The sequence below is a fragment of the Sander lucioperca genome, chromosome 4 (genome assembly GCF_008315115.2).
Source record: "Sander lucioperca isolate FBNREF2018 chromosome 4, SLUC_FBN_1.2, whole genome shotgun sequence".
Classification (NCBI taxonomy): Eukaryota; Metazoa; Chordata; class Actinopteri; order Perciformes; family Percidae; genus Sander; species Sander lucioperca.
This window is the reverse complement of record NC_050176.1, coordinates 30,948,069-30,971,123: the sequence shown is the minus strand read 5'-3', so window position 1 is coordinate 30,971,123 and position 23,055 is coordinate 30,948,069. Positions and strand designations below refer to the sequence as shown.

The 23,055-nt window shown below is 39.4% G+C and overlaps 1 protein-coding gene across 3 annotated transcripts in view; it reads left to right on the top strand.

The window, feature by feature from the left end:
* The first annotated feature begins 2,205 nt into the window (after positions 1–2,205).
* rnf24 (ring finger protein 24) overlaps positions 2,206–23,055 on the top strand; it is a 32,816-nt gene continuing 11,966 nt past the window's right edge. Inside the window, exons 1-5 of one of the 3 annotated variants that reach the window (XM_036000051.1) lie at positions 15,452–15,706; positions 18,718–18,867; positions 20,347–20,458; positions 21,841–21,886; positions 22,787–22,829. In XM_036000051.1, coding sequence (XP_035855944.1) covers positions 15,633–15,706; positions 18,718–18,867; positions 20,347–20,458; positions 21,841–21,886; positions 22,787–22,829 — 425 coding nt within the window. In that variant the 5' untranslated portion in view covers positions 15,452–15,632. Of the gene's footprint in view, positions 2,759–15,451; positions 15,707–18,717; positions 18,868–20,346; positions 20,459–21,840; positions 21,887–22,786; positions 22,830–23,055 lie in introns of those variants that run through there. The other 2 variants (XM_036000052.1, XM_031276796.2) reach the window with 2 other exon arrangements.

Genomic DNA, 23,055 nt, shown 5'->3' with positions numbered 1-23,055 from the left:
AAACAACTAAATGGTGATAGGTAATACATCTGATTTCATATACTGCTTTGGTAAAAAAAATTATTACCTGGCTGACGATGGGAGCAGCAGGACGCAAAAAACGAAAGTTACTGTTGCACTAGTCTGGACATCTTGCCGTGCCAACCTTGCAATAAAGGTTTCCTAAATGCCATGTATATAAATGTGATGTCAGCTTACTAACTGATTGCGGGTTTTGTGTAGATTTGGACTTTTATACGTTTATTCCACTTTGTTTAAACAGCGAAGTGGAGAGGCCTCGTGTGTGATGCTCATATCGGCCTTGCTGGATACACCGTATCATTTACCTTTTTGTGGATCTCCTGATCGCTGTGGATTACTTTTTTTTGTGTCATTGGATTACGGCAAAATGCAGATCTTTTTTCTCAACGTGTCTTAACGTTTTATAGTGTGACTGCACTTGGTTTCTGCGTTTGGAGAGGCATCTCAACAGACTATAGGTCCAACACTGATTGTTCACTGTTGCATTTTAGTTGAATTTAACCGTCTGTCTATTGCGTTCCAAAACAGCCGTGCCGCGATTGGATTTCATAAGGGCGAATTGTTAAATTGTTACAATGTAACTTAAAAACTTTAAAAATAAACATATGTGTTTTGGAATACAATGTTCAGCTTCGGCAGCTTTACCTATGTGCTAAAATATACAATGACGATAGTGACGAGTCCATAGCAACTAGTGGTGAATTGGTTATATCCCAGCGTCGTTTGCTGAATGGTCTCAATGTTTTATTGTTCTATTTCATATGAATACTAGTTTACTAGAGGAGTAACTTAGTATTTGAAGGAATGCAGTAATACATGAAGTGTGCATTTAGTTTCCATGCTTATTGTGTTTCCACAACAATGTTAGTGAGTAAACCTACTGAAATGGCCACCACACCATAACAGAGGAGTGTGATGTGTAAGATGAGAATGCAGAGGTTAACTCCTGTACATTATGGCTATAAAAATCAAATGGTATTTGTACTTCTTTGCTAAGTGCAAACTTGCACGCGAGGGGAGGGTCATTCCTTTTTTTCAAATCGTTTTGGAGGGTCATAGGAAAATTATTACTGACGAGGGGAGGGTCACGTCTTTTTAGGTTAGAGGCCACAAAACTCCTCCGGTGGCCCCTCAATTAAATAACGAACAGTCCCTTACCTGTAGTGCTATTTATCAGTCTAGATTTTTGGTGTGAGTTCCCCATTGTTTGAGAAATCGGGTGTAGAGATGTCTGCCTTCTCTCAAATATAATGGAAGTAGATGACACTCAGCTTCTGATGCTCATTGCGCCAACAAATTAATTTGAAAAACTCATCAGCATATCTCCTTCCAGAAATCATCACCCGGCTACTCAAGATAATCCACAGACCTGGCTATGAGCTGTTTCATGCAGGATCAATTTTTTTTTGTATTTATGGCCAACAGCAGCAGCACTAAGAGGAAAATAATGTATTTTTCATTTTTGGGGGAACTGTCCCTTTAACCGTGTTTGGTATTTAAGCAATTTTGATCATTATCACAATACATTACAAACCTTCTTAGTACCATTTAACTTTTTAGGAAGGCTCCCTTTAGAGGGTTTATGCTATATTAACCATTATAACAACTACTTTAGGTTGTTAATGTATGTTCAATGTTCAAATATGATGTGTGTTATAGATTACACTAAGAAACATAAAGTACTTAAAAGCTCCACCTCAACCAGCTACCACAGTAAAATACTGCACCAGTCTTAATTAACCAATTACAGAATTATTACTCTGAATGGGCCCACTATGAGTTGATTTATTTTTTTCTTCTTCTTTTTTAAATGTATTGTTAAATTTGTAATTGTATATTGTACATCATTCTTTAATATTATCTTATACAGTATTTTGGCACTTTTTAATTGTTATTTTAGTCTATTTGCTAGGCTACTTCTTATTATTTTAGTCTTATTTGCTAGGCTACTTTTATATTGTTATTTTTATATATCTGAATAACTTGATTGATGCAGCTGCAATGCTGTACATTGACTTTTTATACATGACTAATAAACTGGTCCCCTGTATCTCATGGCATCACCATTACAGAACCAGTATTGGTTCTTATTTTAACCATTATTTTAAAATCCCTTGCAGTCAGCTAGCTACGTGACCATTTGCGGCATCCCCTCCCTCCCTCCCATGCTCGCATCACTCCCCTCGTCGTACACGCTGTCCTCAAAATCTCCAGCGGCAATCCGTGCATTACCCACATCGGTCTGTATGGGCCTCTATATGCTGAGTTGACTGGGAGGAGGTGGGATCTAGCTACTGGTGGAAGTGGGCTTAACGTATACGTTACGTGCGAGTCGTGCAGATTGCAAACCACGATTGTCATTGCTGCCAACGACGGATTCTTTTGGGGGAAATCACTACGAGAAAGCCCCTCGCGGGATAACCTCCCCTCCCTGCCAGCGACATACATTAATCCACCACTTTCCGTTATTTATCGTCATTTTTCTTTTGCCTCTGTTTCCCACTCAGACCCAGCGCAGTTCTAGTTAACCACAGCCGCCACCATCGTCCACATCACAGGCGGAGGCTGTGTGATGAGGTCGCCCTGCAGCAGGGATTTGGTTACGCTAAGATTTTGTTGTTAGGACACTCTTCGCTTTCAGTTCGGGTCAACTTGTCGGCTTTTAAAGCCTCCTAGCACCCCGAGTCTGTGAAGAAATACACGAAAGACGCTACTACTGGGGCTGTGGGAACCGCTGGTGAGTGGATGGTCCTCTTATCATTAGCTGCTAACTGCTTAACGTTACTGTTATATTGAATGTATTGCTCTTGGAAAGAAGCATTGATGCTGTTATATTTGGAGTTCAAGACCAGTCAAACGTGTGGTCTATTAACTAGTGAATATATTATATCATACAGACTTTGCAGAGGGGTGTGTGAATGTTTTTGAATTGACATAACGTCAACGCTTTTTAACGTTACCATTGTTTAGATATTTTGGACTGTATGCTACTCGGAAATAACGTTAAGGAACGCGATGTCATTTGTAGCTAAGGTTAACGCTGCTAGCTAGCGAGCCTACGCCCAGCTGTCTCCTGCTCTGTAATGGACAATAACCACACCAAACCGCAACATAAAGATGCATTGATATATAGCTTATGTATATAACGTCAAGTGGAATCATTAAGCTCTCATAGCGCCCAATGACTGGGTAAAAGTCAACTCAGCTTAATTATGTCCTATCACCTGGGACAATAGCACTTTTATTGCTCATTATAATAAAGCCAAGGTTTAAACCTAAACTTGCTTTTAGCTAAACAGTGATAACCCTTGTGAAAACGCATGGCAGGGAAACAGTAGGGCTTTCTCTGTGTTTCCGTCAACACTAACAGCATTGTGTGGGCATATGGGCAGTAACACGCATGAGCTATTGCACGCTTTTCCTTTGGTGGGTTAGCTGGCAGCAGTGCAAGTATGACACCGTTTGATTATGTGTATGCTATCATGTACTTTTTTTGTTGTTGTAAAAAAAAAAGTTATATGGAGTAGCAAATGAGAACGTATGGTCTCCAATCTATTAAAATTCTGTATGAGATGAGAGCTGTTTTTTTTTCTTAACTATGCAGACCTGAGAGTGGCAGAAAATATTCACTGTAGGACTACTTACTGTGGAAGCAGCTGTCAAGTGACCAGAGATACGTTGTCCTCCCCAGAATCAGTCATGTTAATAGCAATCTGATGACAGAATATACATCACAATTTTGAAAAACATACCTTTTAGCCTTCTTCTGCTGTTCAATGGTCAAAGGATCCAGGGTGTCATACCTATATACTGTACAGACTGTAAAGCCCTCTGAGGCAAATTTTGTTGAAAGGAGGTATGTTGACTGGCTAGAGTCTTGCACTTAAGTATGTTGTGGATAGTGCACTACACAAAAGGTTTCACTTTGTTCAACTTTCTATGCACTGACTAATGCAAATGATTGACATCCCTGTACGCATGACTGCACATATTCTCCAACAGTGGCAAAGTTGATGTGTAGAGTTAGTGAACTATCAACTGTCACTGAACAATGCAGCCCTGATAGTGCTCGAAAATGTGTTCATACATTTCTGTATAGTGACTTCTTACTGTGGAAGCAGCTGTACAACAATGGTACAATGTCCTACAACATTCTGAAGTTTTTCTAGCATGTAGGGAAAGAATATAGATTACAACAATTTGTTTTTTAGCCTTACTCTGCATTGTGTTGAATTTGGGCTATTTGACTGGCAACATCCCTGTACCAATGCAGTGGACGGCACCAAAAGTTCAAATTAGTTGAACTTCTGTGCACTGACCTCTGAAAGTGATACCATTGACGTCCCTGTACTGTACCACCTGTCCAAAACAGAGTAGAAATAGATTTGTAGTCTCTCTGAATTTTAAGCAAAACAAGTCTTAAAAGCACACAGACACTACAGTTGAAAACAGTGGCTGAAAGCCATCATTTAGATGTAACATTCAGGTCCTAAAGGCTTAGGCCACGTCCTCACGTACCAAAACGATCTTTTTTTTTACCCGTCTTCCCTTGGATTCGTTTCAAGAATAGTTGCGTCCAAACGGATCCATTTGTAAATGACTCAATGCGCTACTTCATATTCCAGGCCTATAGGCGGCGCTGTTTCTGCTACAGAAATTCGCCAAAAAAACAGAAGAGCATAGTCACTTCCACTTCACATTATAACATGGCTAGACTATAGCGTTCTCTTAATACATCCATGGACTATAATAACTTTCACCACTGCTCAATTTATAAAGGCCGCTGCAAGAAAACGTGTCTTTGTTTACAATGTATAATGTGCTGTTGGATTGCTCTTTATTTTGCAATTCTGTCTGCCATCGGACATGATTGCAGCGCGCTAGCAGCGAGCTAACGTTAGCTCTGCTAGCTAAAATCGGCAGTCAAACAAACATTAATGATCCAATGTCTTTTTGATAATCTACACGTTTTTCTTGCGGTAGCCTTTCTACAATAAGCCGTGGTAAACGTTACTATAATCCGTTCAAGGAGTTGATAAGCAGACCGATTAGCTAGCTAGTTGATAAGTTGTCTACTTCCACTTTATAAATAGATAACCATAGCAGCTAACGTTACGTTGCTGCTGGAGTGGTCATCTTAGTGATATTTAACGTTAGCTACATAACGTTAGCAATATATCTTGTGTAGAATCCAGGACCGGCAGAGGGAAGTGTCAGGGAGCAGAGACAAAGTATTTAGATGAAGTGAGCTGGTTTGACCATGGAGATGGGATATGCTCTCTTAGCTTTACCGCAGTTGTGTGTGGCCGTGCACTAGTGCGGGTAAGAGGTCGAGGGGTGTGGCGATGACATCATCGATACAGACGTATTCGTATTCGCCGTCCAAACGAATCCAAAAGGGAGACGTTTTCGAATTTTTTCACCCTGAGACCAGGTTTCAAAAAAGTGCGTTTTCAGGCAGTGCGTTTACAGAATTTGTTTGGACGGGCTGCCCAAACGATGCTAAACATGTGCGTTTGCATCAAAAACCGTCTCCGTGTGGATGGCCCCTTAATTTGAGAATGAGTTTTGAGTATTGGTAGAGATCAGACATGCTTGCCAATGTGAGTATTTTCACTCTTCTAATCTTGAGTTGCAGTGGTTAAACGTTGCACTGCACGAATTGGTGCACAAATGTAAATGCCCCTCTAGTAGTGTCTGCTCTTGGATACTTGGATTTTCTTGAATTACATGGCAATATCTAGTAGGCCTAAATCATTTAGCATTTGCATAACTATAATGTTCCTAACCCAGAGGTTAAGCCAGATAACATTTTTCAATAAGACAGTTTAGGGCAAACTGAAATGACACAATTAATAAAATAGCTCAACTACCTATGAATAGCTAGTGCAACCCAATCCTGAAGAGACTTGGTGTAAGAGAACTAGTTGAGCCCAGCTCATTTACTTATAGAGTGAATTTCCTTTCCAATGGATCATGTAAGTGCAACACTGGGCTTCTGTAACAGCAAGGTGCTGGTCTTCCTCTGACTTCATTTTTGTAAACGGATGTTTTGGTGTTTAGGTGGCTTCTATAAAGGGTCTTTAGACAGTTTGAGAAAAGTGGTCGTCAGCTATGTGTGTGTTGACACACAATATTACCAAATAAAAATACACTTGTGCGATTAAAGGGATTACTCATTTTACTTTGACGATGGACACCTTGTGAACATCCCAATACAAAGCCTGCTCGTCAATGGCAGTATAAGGAATGTCATTTCATACTGTCTATGTGTTATGCCATTTTCCGGTTAAGAGGAAATGAGCGTTACTTTATTTGTAGGGAACTTACTTGAGGGCACTGGTGCCTCACATTGAGGGCAAACCTTAAATAGTCAAATATCACATAACAGATTTTAGTCAGACTGGTGTCTCCTTAAACACTTAGAGCTGGTCCAACACGTTCCAAATACACATTGCTGTAGCATTTGAGTAGTGGGCGATCAAGAGGCCTCCTTCAGACTCCCTCAGTGTTCGCCAGTAGCTGCAGCGCTTAACATATAAAGAAGGTGCAATATGCAGAATTAGTGGGAAAGAACATAAGGGGATTTTATTTTACATAACACAATATTGCCTTTAGCTCCTGTAGTTGGGGGCTAAATGTAGCTTGTTGAATTTGTCGTCAAACCATAGTAAACTAAAATACCTTTTGTGTGGTTAATCAGTAGGCCAGACTTTTACTTTCAGTGTTTAACTATTGCGTAGCACGTAATGAGCTGAACTTAAAGGTAAATAAGATGATGTGGCCCAGGTTTATTTCCATGATAATAAGCCCCTGCAAAGACTAGTAAAGTAGTTTGTATTATTATTTAAACATAATAAATCAAATCAAAGCTGGACCTACAATTATTAAGTTATTCAGTTTGTGTGATATAGTCATGTAATGAATAAGTGATGCATGATTTGGTTTTGTTGACCAAATTATGCATGAGACCCCTAAATACGCAAATCAAAAACAAATAAGTTGCCCCTTATTGCTAACAGGATAGTCCACCTTAACGGATACATTTATTTTAATACTTTTTAAAAACCATCTTGTTACTTTAACTCACGATTGTTAATCTGGTTTGCTGAAAATTTGCTATATAATTTGACATACTGTATGTGTTATATAGCCTCATGCACAGTAAAACAAAAAATATGAGTAGGTAAAAGGCTGAATGCTACTACATATTGAATTCATATTGATACCCCACTGTCAGAGAACACAGCAAATTGCAAAGGTTGCAATATCTATTTGTAAGTGGGGAACTGAAGAGTTGTGCCTAAAGCCTGCATGTGCATTGATTGTTGATCAATAACTGGCCCCTTCCCGTGTTATCTTGATGCAGAGCAGTTAGTGGCTACCTTTTTGACATTATGTCTATTTATTGTGCTACTGTTTGGTTTTATCCACTAATCCTAGTCCCTCGTTTCTCTTGGCTTCAAGCACAAGGCGTTTGGCCAACTCAAATTCTTCTTAAATAGATTGACTAAAGTAATGATTCACTAAGAAGTAGGTTCATGGAGTAAGCATATAACATTTTAGATTTAGTCACAGTGTGTGAACGTGACACGTTTCGGATGCTACATTTTGTCTCAGACTATTTGTTTATTTCCTGCAGGTTAGTAGTGGATAACCCCGAGAACTGATATGACTTGTATTGGGTTCAGGCTGTTTTTATGTTTCAGCATGACTTACTCACCCTCACATGACTACAGGTTTTATTTATAGTGCCTGGGACAGACCAAGGGTCCTGTTTCTCTAAAGTAGGTAGCTGTGAAAAGCATAGCATAGGATTATGCTTGTTACAATTTGAATATTATCTTGTTCAGTGCTATTTTTTTGAAAAGCTTATTTTCAAACGAAATCACTCACCACTCTTGATTTAAAGGGGTGTGTATGTGGCTACTCGACAAAAGTCAACAAGAGTACTACGAGACAGCTGTGTGTGTCAGTTCCTCTTGTTTGCGTCAGCTTGTGTTACTATCAGAGTCACTAAGGAATGATGGGCTTTAATAGGAGGGAGCGAGAGCAAAAGAGCATATAGTAAAGGTCATAACACACTTTTAGATATTGGTCCCATTCAGATGATTTTAGTTCCCAGACATTTGGATTCATATTAGGGTTGCACGATATACCGTTTCAGCATCGACATTGTGATGTGCACATGCGCAACATCGCAGGACGTGCAATGTCAAGTTAACTCAAACATGTCATGCTACAATTTTTTTGCTCTTTCATACAAAAGGAAAACTCACACTGTTCTAATTTTTTCATGACTAATCTAGTGTTTCCCATTAATTACCTACAGTTAAGGTAGGCCCTCCACAGTTTCATAATGAACCGAAAAGAGTTTTACACTTCTCAACGGGTGAGGTCCGCACACGTGGAGTGGCATTAGATGTAAATCCAGTAATTGAAATTTTCTATCAGCAGCCGGCATTAGGTTGACCTTGGCAGCTCCACTCAAGTCCTGTACCTCCCACATCTCCATAACTGTAGTTGTAGTTACAGCGACCTAGTACTTACTGTAGAACTTGGCCCAACTTTGGAAAAACAAGTTTTCTGTAATGCATATTTTGTGGCTCGAAGTGGAAACACTGTTGGCTACTGCCATTATTAATGGGGTTGCGTGACCATCAATATTATCATCTTCATTCCTCTCAGGAAGTAACACTGTCGGACAGTTTAAACAGAGAAAGATATATTTTAAAGCTTTCTACATCCCTTACTGACAGCTGTATCCCTGGCCTGCATCTTCATGATTTGTAACTGATCTGTTTTTCCTCCTCGCTTGCTGAAAGGACAAAGAAAAAGACATTTCAACTGGGAGCAATAATGTTTTGATGGATGGTCAGATATGTGAATGCCCAGTGCCCCGCAACATCCCCCCCACTCAAATTGCTGAGAAATTGGTAGTTCAGTATCATCTGAATATGGGCATTTCACTTACCACAGCCAGCACATTTTGAAGAGCCCTTTTGCTCTGCCTCTGAGGCCCTGGTGTTTGTTGCTGCCCTTTGGCATATTAAGTTTCAGATGTGCAAATCTCATGGCCGGCTGTGGCTGCTAGTGGAAATTTCCATTTCTCATTCAGACAGCATCTCGTGAATGTGATATTGTGGGCTGATCACAAGAAACTACTGAACAGACTTAAGGTGTTGGGGTTGTTTTTTAAGGGAATTTTCTATTTAATAATACGATAAAACAAGGGGAAAAAAGAAATGTATCAAAGATACATGCACTAAATTACTAGGGCATTAGAGGGCATTTTGGAAAAATACAAAGGTTCATTTAATTAACCTGTTTTTGGTTAAGCATTTGGATACATTTTCCTTGGAACAAACCAAATGGCAGTATTACTCACTAGCTTCCTAAAACATATTTCATCACATGACAAATATGTGAAGTATCATGGGTCCAAAGGTCATCATTCGTCCATGTGATGTGTCTACTAATGGTCCAGCCCCTATTGATTATGAGTAATATGGAATAAAGATATGGAAGAGGGCTGGGGAAGTTGACGGATGGAAGACTTGTTTTTTCAGCACGTTTGATTAAGCGTACAGTCATACCATTGTGTGATAAATTAGTTATGTAAACGGATTAGCAAGGACAAAGGGATCGTTCTTCAGTCAGATGTTCAAGAATGATCTTGATGATCAGAGATTTTGTTTGGTGATGGCAAGTGCCCCTACAGGACTTTCGCCCTGATTTTCTGCTTGCCAACCGTTTTTGGAGCTTACCAACAAAAGCTCCATATTGACATTGACATATTGGCAAATTTGACATTAGTTCGGCGCTCGAGCGCTTGCCCGCAAGCACCGATGGATGAACTATTCAGAAATGCGAGACGAGAGGCTCACTGGTGCCTCGCAGACACATTCCAGATATCTAGCTGGCTAAATATCTGGAGCTGTCAGGAACTCTGCCAGGGAGCTACAGCCAATGAGAGCACCAGACACAGGTTGAGAGGAAACCAGGGGGAGGGGTTGCCCGTACTTTACTGTATGTGTTGCATTTGTAACACAGACCGAAGTTGTTGTTGCACGAAGAGAAAACAGGCTGTAAAGATGTGTGGAAACAGGCAATGACAACACCCCCTAAAAGCACGCTGTCTGATCTTTCTTTTTCTACTTGGTTTCATCGCTGCAAATTAGCCATCAACAACTTGGAATGCTTGTTTCTGGTGGCCATCCAAAAATCCCATAGTCTTACATGTCAAAAGAGATGTTTGTAAATCAATGGATACATTTTTTTTTTAACGTCATAACGACTGTTTTTGGTTTCATGCGACACTGATCAACTCTCATAGGAATGAAGGAGGCTCAGGCTATGCCTCGAATGTTGTATCCAGTTCTCTTTATACATCTATGGTGCGCCCCTGTCGCCAGTCAGATAGTGAAAAGAAGACAGCAAGTTGTGTAGTGTGAATAGTACAGCAGACTGGGGTCTTGTAGTGGGAACTTAGCTTAAGGCAAGTCTAGATAAAACTACCAATGGGCTATATGGTTGTCTTATACGGTATGGTTTAGAAGGTCTTAAAAACATATCAATTACACTATGCTCTACAAATACCTATACTAACTAGGCCTACTGTAAACTAATCATTATCCTGAATCAGATTTTGATCTAAATATTTTGATATCAATCTGTGAAACTGGTATCTCTGCAGGTACTGTAATGTGTAATTGTTTTAAGAAAGTCTATTTGCTTGTTTTGACATAGCATAGGTCAAAATGAAACCATTTTGTGACCTAAATAAGTGATTATAATATACAATAATAATAATAATAATAACTTTATTCAGGACACAAATGGAAGGTTCATAGTACCTCATTGATGATGACTCATTGGCATTGTGGGAAATAGTTTCTGCTTGTAGACTGGGTTAATAAATACTTGTCCAGAAGAATCTGTCTAATAGAGAAACTATTTAGGCCTACCAGCCAACAACGGAGGGGAAAAATGTAATACTGATGTGTGATCTTTGCTTCACATAGTTAGGGAGTGATGTTCTCCTCATGTAAAACTACCCACACATGAGGAACAGCAGCTCATTACATTGTTTTATTTAGTTTTACTGGAAATGAAAATATACTGTGTCAGTTGAAATTCATCCTGACCAAAACAGAATCTAGCTTGTATGATTAGTTGGTACACTGCCCTTGGCACATAAAACCAAACGTTTTGTGGCCAGACACCACTACAGATAGGAGAAAATATGTTCTTATTTTCTGTCTGTTTTTATAATTTTGATGAACTGACAATTTAACAGGGCTTTTCCCTTTATTAGATAGTGACAGTGGATAGACAGGAAAGTGGGGGGAGAGAGAGAGGGGATGACATGTAGCAAAGGGCCGCTGGTCGGATTCGCACCTGGGCCGCTGCAAAGGAATCCGCCTGTGTGCTGTGCGTGGTCTTGTTGCTGGTTATGTAACAGGGTGAGGCCACTGAAAATGTCTGAGTGAAAGAGGCAGTTGGTGGCAGAAATGGTGGGATAAGGTGAGAGGTTGCATATCACATCTGCCTAGGGATGCACCGATTGTAAAATTCTGGGTCGATACTGATGTTTAAAATAACAATTTGGCCGATGCAGATACTGATATTTTCTTTGCTGTTGGTTATTTTGTTTTTTTTGTTGTTATTCCCTCTTTTTTTGCTGCTACTTGGGCGGAGTGATTTGCTCGCAGCACATGAGAAGCCCCGTGGTGAGCATAGGCATTAAAATAAATGGACAAAGGGACGCCGTTGTTTTTGACGGAGACCAGTGAAGTCTATTAGAAGCACTTTTCCGATGATGGCTGAGCGTTACTGCGCAGCTGCAAACTGAGCTTGCCGACGTAGATGTGACGTGAGCAACCCGTCTGAAAGTTGTAAGTCTTCTGGTAGCTGTGCCAAGAGAAATCTCAATCATTCCCAATCTTGCAGAGACGGAGAGTGTAGGTATATGTAAGGAGATAACATGGACACAGGCTAATTATTGCTAACTAAAATGCTAGTTAACATTAGTAATTAAACTAAAACGGCTAATGTAAGTCGAAAACTGCCTGCGAGCTTCTCCTGTACTGTACGGTAATTCCTCTACTATGCGACAGAAGGTTGCGTGGTTATGACACAATCGTTAGCCTATTTTTACAAAAACGTATACTACGGAGCCATAACGTGAGATACAAGGTAATGGAGCCTTTTATACATTGTCGTGTTTCTTTAGAAATAAACAATGGACAAATAGTCTTTAAACGTTTTTTTAAAAGTTTTTCGCTGTCAAAGTGGCGCCTCTTGGTGGTGAGGAGCAGAGAGTAACAACGGTGCTTTTCAGGTGTTGCGCTAATCACTCCGCCCAAGTAGCAGTGCTTCGCCTTCTGAGAATATAGTTCCCAGTATGTATACGGTTAGAAGATAGCTGTGTCTCATGTGACCTTGTTATTTGTACATGCTGTGACTATACAAATCACAACATGTAAATAGGAAAATGTTGGCGTTATTTTGTCACTTATTGGGAGCAGTAGGCTAGATGGAGCCAGTTACCTCCAGAATCTTCCGACACACACGGAGATGTGAAGGTTGTGAAGATGTATGGACTTATCTAACTCTGGGGGATATGGTGAATAAGCTAAAGTCCCAATAAGTTGGCATGTTCCTTTAATATAATCTTGTTTGAAATGAAGGTTCTTTTTTTGAAAAATAACTGCTTCAAAAGCCTTTTTTTTTTTACCAGTTATACAACTACCTACTTAATGAGAAGAATTTTTCAGTACATAGCCGAACAAAAACATTTGTTTTGTGAAACATGAGTCAAATGTATGTATGTATGTATGTATGAATGTATGTATGTATGTATGTATGTAATGTCACCTCTTGTGTTTTTCATACAGAATACAACTTTCTTGTCGCTGATCTTTCACAGAGAAGGGGTTATACTCACATGGCCGACTTTTATTTGTTAACTAACCACACATGCACACGGCATTCGTTGCACCCTTACGTCATGCTAGAGTTGTGCCACCCAGTGGCTTCACCGAATCAGCAGCTGCAGTAGCAGCTATGCTAGCTACTGTTCAAGTTTGACTCCAAATAACCAACACAACCTTTAGCCAGCAAAAAGGTTGTTTCAACACAACAGATAAACAAGGGCCACTGCCATCGGTGAATGTCATCTTATTTGCTGATAGGCCGACAGCAGTCAACAAGGCGAATATCTGCCGATAAGTCAGTGCATAGCTAGATCTGCCCATCTGCGAGCAATCACGGCCATTCAAGTCAATGCTTGATTTTCCACCACCCGCGTCTCGACGCATCCCAGAAGTGTGCGTAAAGTGGCTCTCCGCTGAAGATACACGCCAGGTCTATTTTCACGCGGGGTGTTCAAACAGCCGGGCAGGAAGAGAAACGATCACAGATCCTTTTTTTAAGGACAGCGTAGGGGTGCATGATATATCGACTCAATATCGTTATCGCAATATCACGTTGCGCAATATTATATCGAAAGCGTTGCGATAAGTGTGCAATATTTTGTGGAGCGCTGTGTCCTGTCCGTTGGCTGTGTGGCTTAGTTGTGTTTGATTTAAAGCCCGCTTGAAAAAAGCTATAATGATCATCATTTCATTGGCCAGTTAACGTGCGACTTGCACATGTTAGTGCACGTCAGCGCACGGGTCCACTACGTGACAAACCCTATGTAGCGTACCACATGTGTGCATATTTCGAGAGAGTGACAGTGTAAGTGAAGAAATAGATAGAGACAACAAAACGGAACGAATCAGAGAAGCGAAAGAAAAGTTTTGTCCTGTTCTCTTTATTTATTTTATACTGTCCAACCAGTAAAACATGTTCTGTTCTGTAGACATGGTCGTTATTTACCAGTCCAATATGACAGTTGAAATAAACCTTGTGTTGCATTTGTTATGAATCTATTTTGATGCATTTTCCCATAACTTTTGTAATTTTACATATGTTTAATAATATTCATAATCGATATCGCAATATCACATTTTATCAATATTGTGCAACCCTAGGACAGCACCAGAAAAGAGAAGGCATTAAGTTAAATTGCAGGAGTGCCTGGAGTGGAAGGTAATTACTAGCTTAATAAACACGTGATTGTTCTTTCAAGTACTTGTAGAGACAATAAAATCTGAGTTGGGCAGACTAGACCCTATGCTTCTGATATGCTCCTGGTGTAGTATGGCGCGTGGCGGAGGACGAAACAAAACCGTGGCGCAGCCGGAACGCAGCACAGACCCGCCCAGTGGAAAATCCATTTCAGCACTTCTTCACTCTAAATTCACATTTTTTGCACAACTAGTTTTATACGCAGTGTGGTGTGCAAGTTTGGCTTTGGTCCAGAGTTTGCCCTTCACTTTCAAAAAGGGAGAGGGGCAACAAGGTATTTTTAGATGCACAGGAAGCACAGCAAGTGCTAAGCCTACTAGTTTTTAATGTCATGGCAGACGTTTGATCTGTAAAAATTCACGGAACAAACCGATGGGTGACAAATTAACTGACTGCGTGGGCATATACTGCAAGTCTGTTGAACTTTAAAGACTAACACCATTCCTCCAAAAAGCATTCCCTCAATGATTGGAAGGATTGCTTTGTTTTTTGCCTAATAATTGGCATTTTATTTTACTTCATACAGCCTGAGATCATGTTATCACTATTTGGCAAGGGGATAAATAGTTGTGTTTTGCTCTAACTAAACAGTAGCATTTAGCAGTGACATAGCCACCATGCTAATGTCATTTTTAGGCTACATGAAAACTGCGGTAGTGTTTGCTGGAAGCAGTTAATTTGATTTTTTTTTTTTCATAAATATCTAACAATTATGCAGATTTGTTTTGTGTTGTCAGATTTTCTGTTATTTTTGTTCGTTATGTTGGCTTACAACAACCTGTAAAGCTGTGCTGATCAGCAGTCAAGAAGCCCAAAAGGAGTGAATAATATATTTCTCATAATCGTAGGTGACGTGTACTGAAGAAAAAACATCATTAATAATGTTAAGCATGAACCACTAGCACATGACAAATTAAGATACTTACGTCGTCTTGTTGCCTGTCAGGTTAGCCTTGAATAGCTGCAAAATGAATGTCACTATTCGTGTGTGCACTCTTTCGTTGCAAGGATTGCCATGGTAATGGCTTTACTAGATTACAAAATATGTCTGGAGATAACTACCGAACCTTTCTTCACATTTCATGATGTCTTCACTGTCCACAATGTTTACCACCATCGGAAACACATAGGAGAAAACTCCATGCAGCACTGGGGGTGTATGTCAGCTTGGGTGGTGAGCCACAACTCAATATTTAAAGTTGATCTGCTAACAAAAAAGGGCTAAACATGTCAAGTTATTTTCACCTAATTTTCAGTGTGTTGCTCTAACATTCTCCAGAGGTGTTTGTTTGTGTGTGTTTAGATAAGCAGGGGGTTGTTGTGCCTGTTGAGAGAGCGAGAGTCAGGAGAGAGAGTCAGAGAGTGAAGCGAGACTTGAGTTTGGCGTGAAGCCATTATGAACGGGGCAAAGAAGGGCTATGATCCAAATAAGTCAACAGGAGGCAACCCACTGACAGGGCTCTCAAGGACAAGTTATGTCACTTCTCAAGAGCCTGTGTTACAGATCTATGCATAATTTTTTGCTCTTCAGCATGAAGGCGCCATGTGGGTATGTGTGTGCTATATATTTGTAAGTCTACAAGAAAAAAAAAAAAAAAAAAAAGAGATGGTATATATGTTGTTGTTAGTTGTCTTGCAAGATCAACACCATTCCTTTTTTTTAAACTAGCCGGAGAACATTAAGCTTTATAATAAATGTAATAGTGTGCTTACAAGTTGTTGGCTAGTTATACATCATTTTTTTCATTGGTTTCATCTAGCTATCTCCTGAAGTGCTTGTAGAGGTGTTTGTGTGAAAGGCATGTAGCTCTGCAGCAGTGTGTTCAGATAAGCGAGGAAGTTGTCTGGGCTTTGTTTGGAGGGAAAGAGTAAGAGAGAATTGACCATCAAAATGACGTCTTTGCATTATTTATCTACAGCTGATTGAATTGCCCACAACAGATTGATAGTTAAGTGGCAAAATCACCAGCTAAAATGGCTTGTGCTGTTTTGAAATTTCGAATGAAATGGCCCACGCTTATGGCAGTGGTCTATTTAATTTGATAACCGTTGGGCTCCCCTATAATATCAATTATACTGAAGGCATCCATCCTTTGGCAAAAGATTTGCATGGGACAACTAAATAAGATGAAGCTCAGACTTAATCTGGCCTTTGTGCCCAAGGACCATTTTGGGGGCATTTACCCTCATCCATTTACCTCTTCTGCATGCCGTTGAGACGTTAAAACATGTGTTGGAATGAAAACTATTGGAAAGTATAAAAAAACATGAATCCTGTTATCTCAGTTCTCTAATATCATGAGCTAGGTGTCTTACCAAGAACACTGTTCTTGTGTAAAGCTAGACAGGTGAGCATATCTTGGACTGCAGATGACTCTGTGCCAACTCTTTTTTTATAGGGGAAACGAGTGGCTCTGGGTTGAGGCGCCGATCATGACTGCCAATACTGGCTGGAGTTATGTTATATAGAGGCTTCTGAGGGTAATGCTGAGAAAGTGTTCTCAATACAGAGACACCTTGGTTATATAATGGAGGACAAGTTTCACTGTGATACACATGTGGTGTAATCATAATATGGCCTCAGCAAAACCTACAAAACTTTCCACAGTCCAGAGAAGGATAGAGGAATCAAGCTCTTGGTGTTTAGTGAAGGGGAGGGGCACAAGACCAGGTTCCCAAAGGAGCCAAAAGAGTTATTCCTGTCCTCTCCTCCTCCTCTTCTCTGTGTAGGCGTAGACATGTCTACTCATGTCCCTTTGGTATATTGAGTAAAAGCACTAGACCAATAGCTCCTTATTGGTTTGCCTTAGCTTTTATGAATCAGTTCTTCAGAAGAGATTTTTTTAGGTATACTTAAGACAGTGTTGTCAAATAAATGTTAATATGTAGCCTTTCTTTTTTTTAAAGATTATTTTTGGGCTTTTCCGCCTTTATTTGACAGGACAGTTAGGTGAGAAAGGGGGAAGACATGCAGGAAATCGTCACAGGTCGGGCTCGAACCCTGGTCCTCTGCGTCGAGGCATAAGCCTCTCAGTATATGTGCGCCTGCTCTACCCACTAACCAACCCGGCCACACTAATCATTGTTTTTTTGTTTTGTAACAAAAAAGACTGTGTTAGCACTGCGTACCAGTGTGTATTTTAAAACAGTGTATTTCATATAATAAAAACCAAACAAAGAAGTCTTTCTCTCTGGATAGTGGATGAAAAATAAAGAGAGCTGTAGAATACTGTAGGATCAAAGCTCTAGCTGTCTGTTAGCAGTAGAATATGTAAATGAGAACTTAATGTGTCCTATATTGTCACAGTGTGGTAGGTACAGTATTGCACCATAGCTCTGCTGTTTTAGTTAGACTTTCAGTGTAGATTTTGAGGTTTTGACATCTGGCCAATTTAAGCAAACCCTAGAGCAGGAGAGTCATAATTCAGCCATGCAGTAATGGTCATTGGCTCATTAGTTGGTGGGGTGGGGGGTGGGGGGAGTGCCTATTTATCCATAACATACTGTGGCTTTTTATTGAATTCCTCTAATGTTTTTAGTGTGTTTGTGTTTCTAGGAACTAAAGCACTCTTTTTTTTAAATGTTCGAACCGGTTGAAACAGTTGCACCATCTGCCACAGCAGGAGGGTACACCCCTCAAATGTATTACAAATAGAGTTTATAAGTATTTTGGAATAATTCTATTAGTTTAAAGTCTAGATTTACTGTGAGTAGAGGATATTCAGGACTGTATTGTATCTTTAGCTCTGGGGTATCTTTTTGCCTCATGTTGTGTCTGGTTGCTTGTTAAAAAATATATTATGATGCTTCAATATCACATATGCTGTCATTTAAAGTCTTCTGTTGCACATTATGGGGCACACACATAGTGGACTCTGGATGGAGTCACTCTTCCTCTTAATGTCATTCTGGGCATTCTCTTTTTGGACATTTGGACATGATCGGTTTGCGTACAGTAAAGGCAATGAGTCTGTGTTACCTTATTTGACAGAAATCTATATGCATTGTCTATTACACTTGAGTAAATGAAAACCCAATCAACAAAGCTGCTTAAAAAAATAATATTAATATTAAAATACCAGGGTTAAAATCACCGGGAGAGTCCGGCACAACCTGACTCTGGACGGTAAAACTGAGATAAGCGCTCCTATTCAAGTTTATGTTCTGCTTTTTCAACTGTTGTTTCGTAAGTTGCTATTCAACACAGTCAGAGAGGATTTAAGTGCTATTTTATCTCTTAATTCTTATCATTTTGGCGCTGGTCATTTTCCTTAGGGGCTGGCTAAAACCTCTTTGGGGGGCTGCCAAAAATCCCTCTACGTAGGAAAAACCCTGCATTTACAATAAAACTAAACAGAAATTAAACCAAACCCTGAATAGGTTTCTGTAATTCTGAAAGTAAAACTAATTTGAAAGTGCAACTAAATGACCTTTAGTTCCAGTCTTACTTTGAGTCATGTAATGCTGTGCCCTTATTGGTCCAAGTTTTTTTTTTCTGTCCACTTTCTGAATGTGTGTGGAAATACTAATGTTCTGTATTATTTGTCTCTCTCCATCCAGAATATCCATGAGCTCCGATTTCCCGCACTACAGTTTCAGGATGCCAAATATAGGGTTCCAGAATCTTCCTCTTAATATCTACATTGTGGTGTTTGGGACAGCCATCTTTGTCTTCATCCTCAGCCTCCTCTTCTGCTGCTACTTAATAAGGTAAGATCTGTGCACCCTTCAACTCTGGACTTGCCTAGAATTTTTATTGTGTTTGATATTGCTTTGCTGTGCGAGTTTGTGGCAATAAGTGTCATACAGGGGTCTCTTTGGCTAGGCGACACTGTCTATTTACTGGGTGTAACAAATCATTCATCCGGTTGTAGTGCATCACAATTTGTTTTAAGATTTTAATGAACTGCATGGGTTGTATCACCTGCTTATGCATTGCGACTTCCCAAAAAGCCATAATGCAAAACAGAAATATGTATTTATCCCTTTAAAGAAACATGTTTTTAGGCTTGCAAGGTTCTCATTTTCAAACCAGTCAACCTGAGAAACCAAAAAAAATCACCCGCACACATTGATAACCTCCACAAATACAACAGCATTGAACAATGGCTGTTGACTGTGTTTTTTTTTGCAGAGCTATGCTTGTCCTACAAATTTGTTTACACATTCAAATTAAAAAGCCAACTCCAACAATTGCATATTTCCATTCCTGCACACTCAACCCTTTAATCAGGTTTTGAATTTACATGTGAGTTTATAATTTACATAGCTTTGTTCAGAAAACCCTTTGTGCAGCCTGAGGACCATGATGGCTTGAAACAAAGTGTACCACTTCTGACTAGCAAACTGTCTGCATCTCTACTTATGTGAGACTTGAAAATTATGAGAACTGAATGTTAATTCACCCAGACTTTCATTATATAACTGTCCCCATAACATTGTTACATTTCAGGTCACTTGAATCCATTTTTTCATAAGTTTCCTCATGTACTACTTGACTATAGCTGTATCCATGTCTATGCATAAACAAGATATATGAACAGGTACTAATGATAATGGAAACGTTTATACCTAGTCAAATCAACAGTTAAATGAAATATCTAATATCCGTGTAGTTTCTATCCTACAAACTGTATGGCACTTGTTACTATGGCTTTTAGTTTAGGTTGAATAAAATTTAAATTCTTTTCTCCCTTTTTGTTATAAATGTGTGTTTTTGTATTTGTCTTGCAAATGTTTGAACAGCACAGTTTGGAGAAGGTAGCTATGATTTTACAATTGGTGACTTAATAATCTGAATTGATTAAAAAAAAACAAAAAACTGAAATAGTATGCTGAGATCCAAAGCTGCTTGTCTACATTATTATGATCATGGCACTTAGCGTCAAAGAAACTAGTTTTAACTCTTTTTCTCAAGAGCCACTTTACCTCCTTAATGTCCTCACCATATTCCTACGTTAATTAAATTTACTTTTGGTTATTTAATCAGTTTGCAATTGGATGTTTAAATCTCTTGCTTGTAACCATTAACTTGTATCTTGTTAAAGCTCCCTTTTTAAGCATTTAGCCTTGAGTGTGATCCAGTAATCGTTTGCCAAGGAAAAGTGGAGGTGGTTACTAGTCATTCCCTCGGCCCTCTTTTTAACCCCACGGGTCTTATCAAATTGTCCTGGCTGCTATTGCTGCAAGGGTTTCTCCTGGCAGCAACAAACTGAACAGAAATAATGTCCAGCAAGACAGTGTGATGCAGCAGTTCCCAACAAAATTCACCCTTCGCCACCCTGTCAGTGCAGGGCCAATGGTAAGTAGGTTAACTAATACTGTGTTCCTACAATTCCTCATCTAACTGTTAAAATACACTTTTTGACTTTGATGCAGTACCATGATTCAATACTGAAAGTCAAGATTGCCAGGTTTAGTCACTAAAAAGAGCGATTTTGCTCCATGAAAGGCGTTTAAAGATGCAGTCTCCCAAAGGACCCCTTGCAAAATGACTGAAATTATATGCACCATCATGCATGCATTACGGCTACATTATAAGCAAATTCTTCTTTTACAAATTGGCCACAGCTTCGTTATACCTCAAATCCTGCCTTTAATTTGGGAATCCTATGCTGTCTGTGCAGTAAGCTTCATTGCTCATGTTTACATTGACAGGTAAATGATACCCCCAAGGAATTGACGTTAAAGTTGACGTGCAACGAGTAGTGCTGGGCGATATGGAGAAAATCAAATATCACGATATTTTTTACCAAATACCTCGATATCGATACCGCAGCGATATTGTAGCGTTGACTATTGGTGCTTTCACAAAATATTTACACAATGAGATTTTTGATAAATAATCATCAGTAATGTGGATATAATGACTAAGTGGGTAAAGGCAAATAATAGAACAGTCTGGAAAATGACATAACTTTACTGTAATGCAGCCTTTAAAACCAGGGAAAGACAACACTTAAGCCATATTGCGATATTACAATGTCCAAAATCTAAGATGATATCTATTCTCATATCACGATATCGATATAATATCGATATATTGCCCAGCTCTAGCGACGGGTCATTATTCCAACAAAGACAAACACTCACACATAGTTTGACACAAGGCAGACACTCATAGAAATACTCAACCACCTCTATTAGTGAGTCTTCAGTCCACACAAAAACGAGTGAAATATGCAATGTAGCATACATAACAAGAATTGACAAGTATTTCTTGAGCATGGGGTGTTTCTCAAAGAGACAGGAGGCCTTGAATGCTGAATTCATGAGCATGGCCTACATGTTTATGAATGTGCAATGCACCTAGATCTTTGTAACAGTAAATGTGTTTAGTGAAGTGACATACCACAAGGTAGACCAAACCATTTAGCCGTTATTCACTATAACAAAGGCTGTCGCACATATTTTACATTCCAAGTTGCTCATTGACTGCAGGAAAATTATGATAATTATGGCTTTGAGAGGAAGGTCAATTTGGACGCGTTTTAAAATTTTTAGCAGGTAATTTCTCCTTGCCCACTTTGACATTGCACTTAAAGGCCATTGAGCAACCCAAATGAGTGACCCCCCCCAACACACGACCAGTTGTCCCCTATCCTTGGGAGTCTCTGCACCTTTTCCTGCTGACCTCTTTCAAAATGTCAGTTTCTCTCCTAGACTGTGCTGCTTGTTTTACAGATCCCTCTCACTCTGCTGCGAGAGGTTAAGGTTACTTGTAATGGAGGTAAAACCTATGAATTTTTCCTATCTCTCTTGCTCTTGTTTTCTTCCCCTTTTTCCTACGTATTTAATTCTCATTGTCATTACCTAGATTTCCTTCTTATCCAGTGCTCTTTCTGATCTCTCTTTGTTTTGAGCTGTTTTGTTTTTTCTCATGTACAAGAGCAATGTTTATTAAGAGTTACACCAAGAGTTTGATATAAACCTTAAACATTGGTTGTATCTGTGGGTACTCTCCTTTTAACTTGGAGTTTTGCAAGAGTTCCTCAACAACCTGCAGTAATGCTTTTAATGTCTGATCCAATGTATTTTGGGTGATATTGTGAGTTGATATGTTACTTAATGTCGGGTGTTTGTTTTGACAAGAAACTAAGGCCTCAGGTCTTTTAAGAATGATATCTGCTAATGGCCTACTATTGCATTACTAAGCAAAACAAATATTTAACAGAGTTCAGGGAGTTTTCAGTCAGAAGTCTGATGATTGGTTCACCTGACTGGCTGAGACAGAATCATCTCGTTAATACTAGTGCAGAAAATGCCCAACCAAAACATGTTTACCTCCAAGAGAAAAAATCTGCTCTGAAAAACTGCTCTCCCTTTGTTTGGCTGTCTCTTTGTGAGATATATCATTTATAAAATCTAGAGCCGGTATGTATGCCAAATTATTATTATATTCTCAATTCTTATATGAATTGAGAATAGGTTTTTACGCCCATTTGGTACCACAGTGATACACTAGAACAGACAAGTGGCACTTGGCAGGCAAGTATTTATAAGGAAATTACATCCATGTTTGTCATTTCTCTCTTTTTCCAGGATGTATGATTATTTCCTCTCTATTTAAAGTAGTCAGTTGAAGGTCACTTGCTAATCAAAAAGATGTTTTGTCTTTACGTCTCCCCAGGTTACGGCACCAGGCGCACAAAGAGCTATATGCATACAAACAAGTAAGCACTCCAGACACACACACACACACACACACACACACACAGGTTTTTGACGAGCACAACTGTACTCCCAAAAATTCAGAATTGTACTTGAGCATTCCAGCAAAGAATAGCCTGCAAAGCTAATAAGAGGGAGAGAGATGGAGGACATAAATATGACTCTCATGTCCTTAAATTATGTAATACGAGCATGCAGAAACATCCAAACATGTCAAACTTAAACACA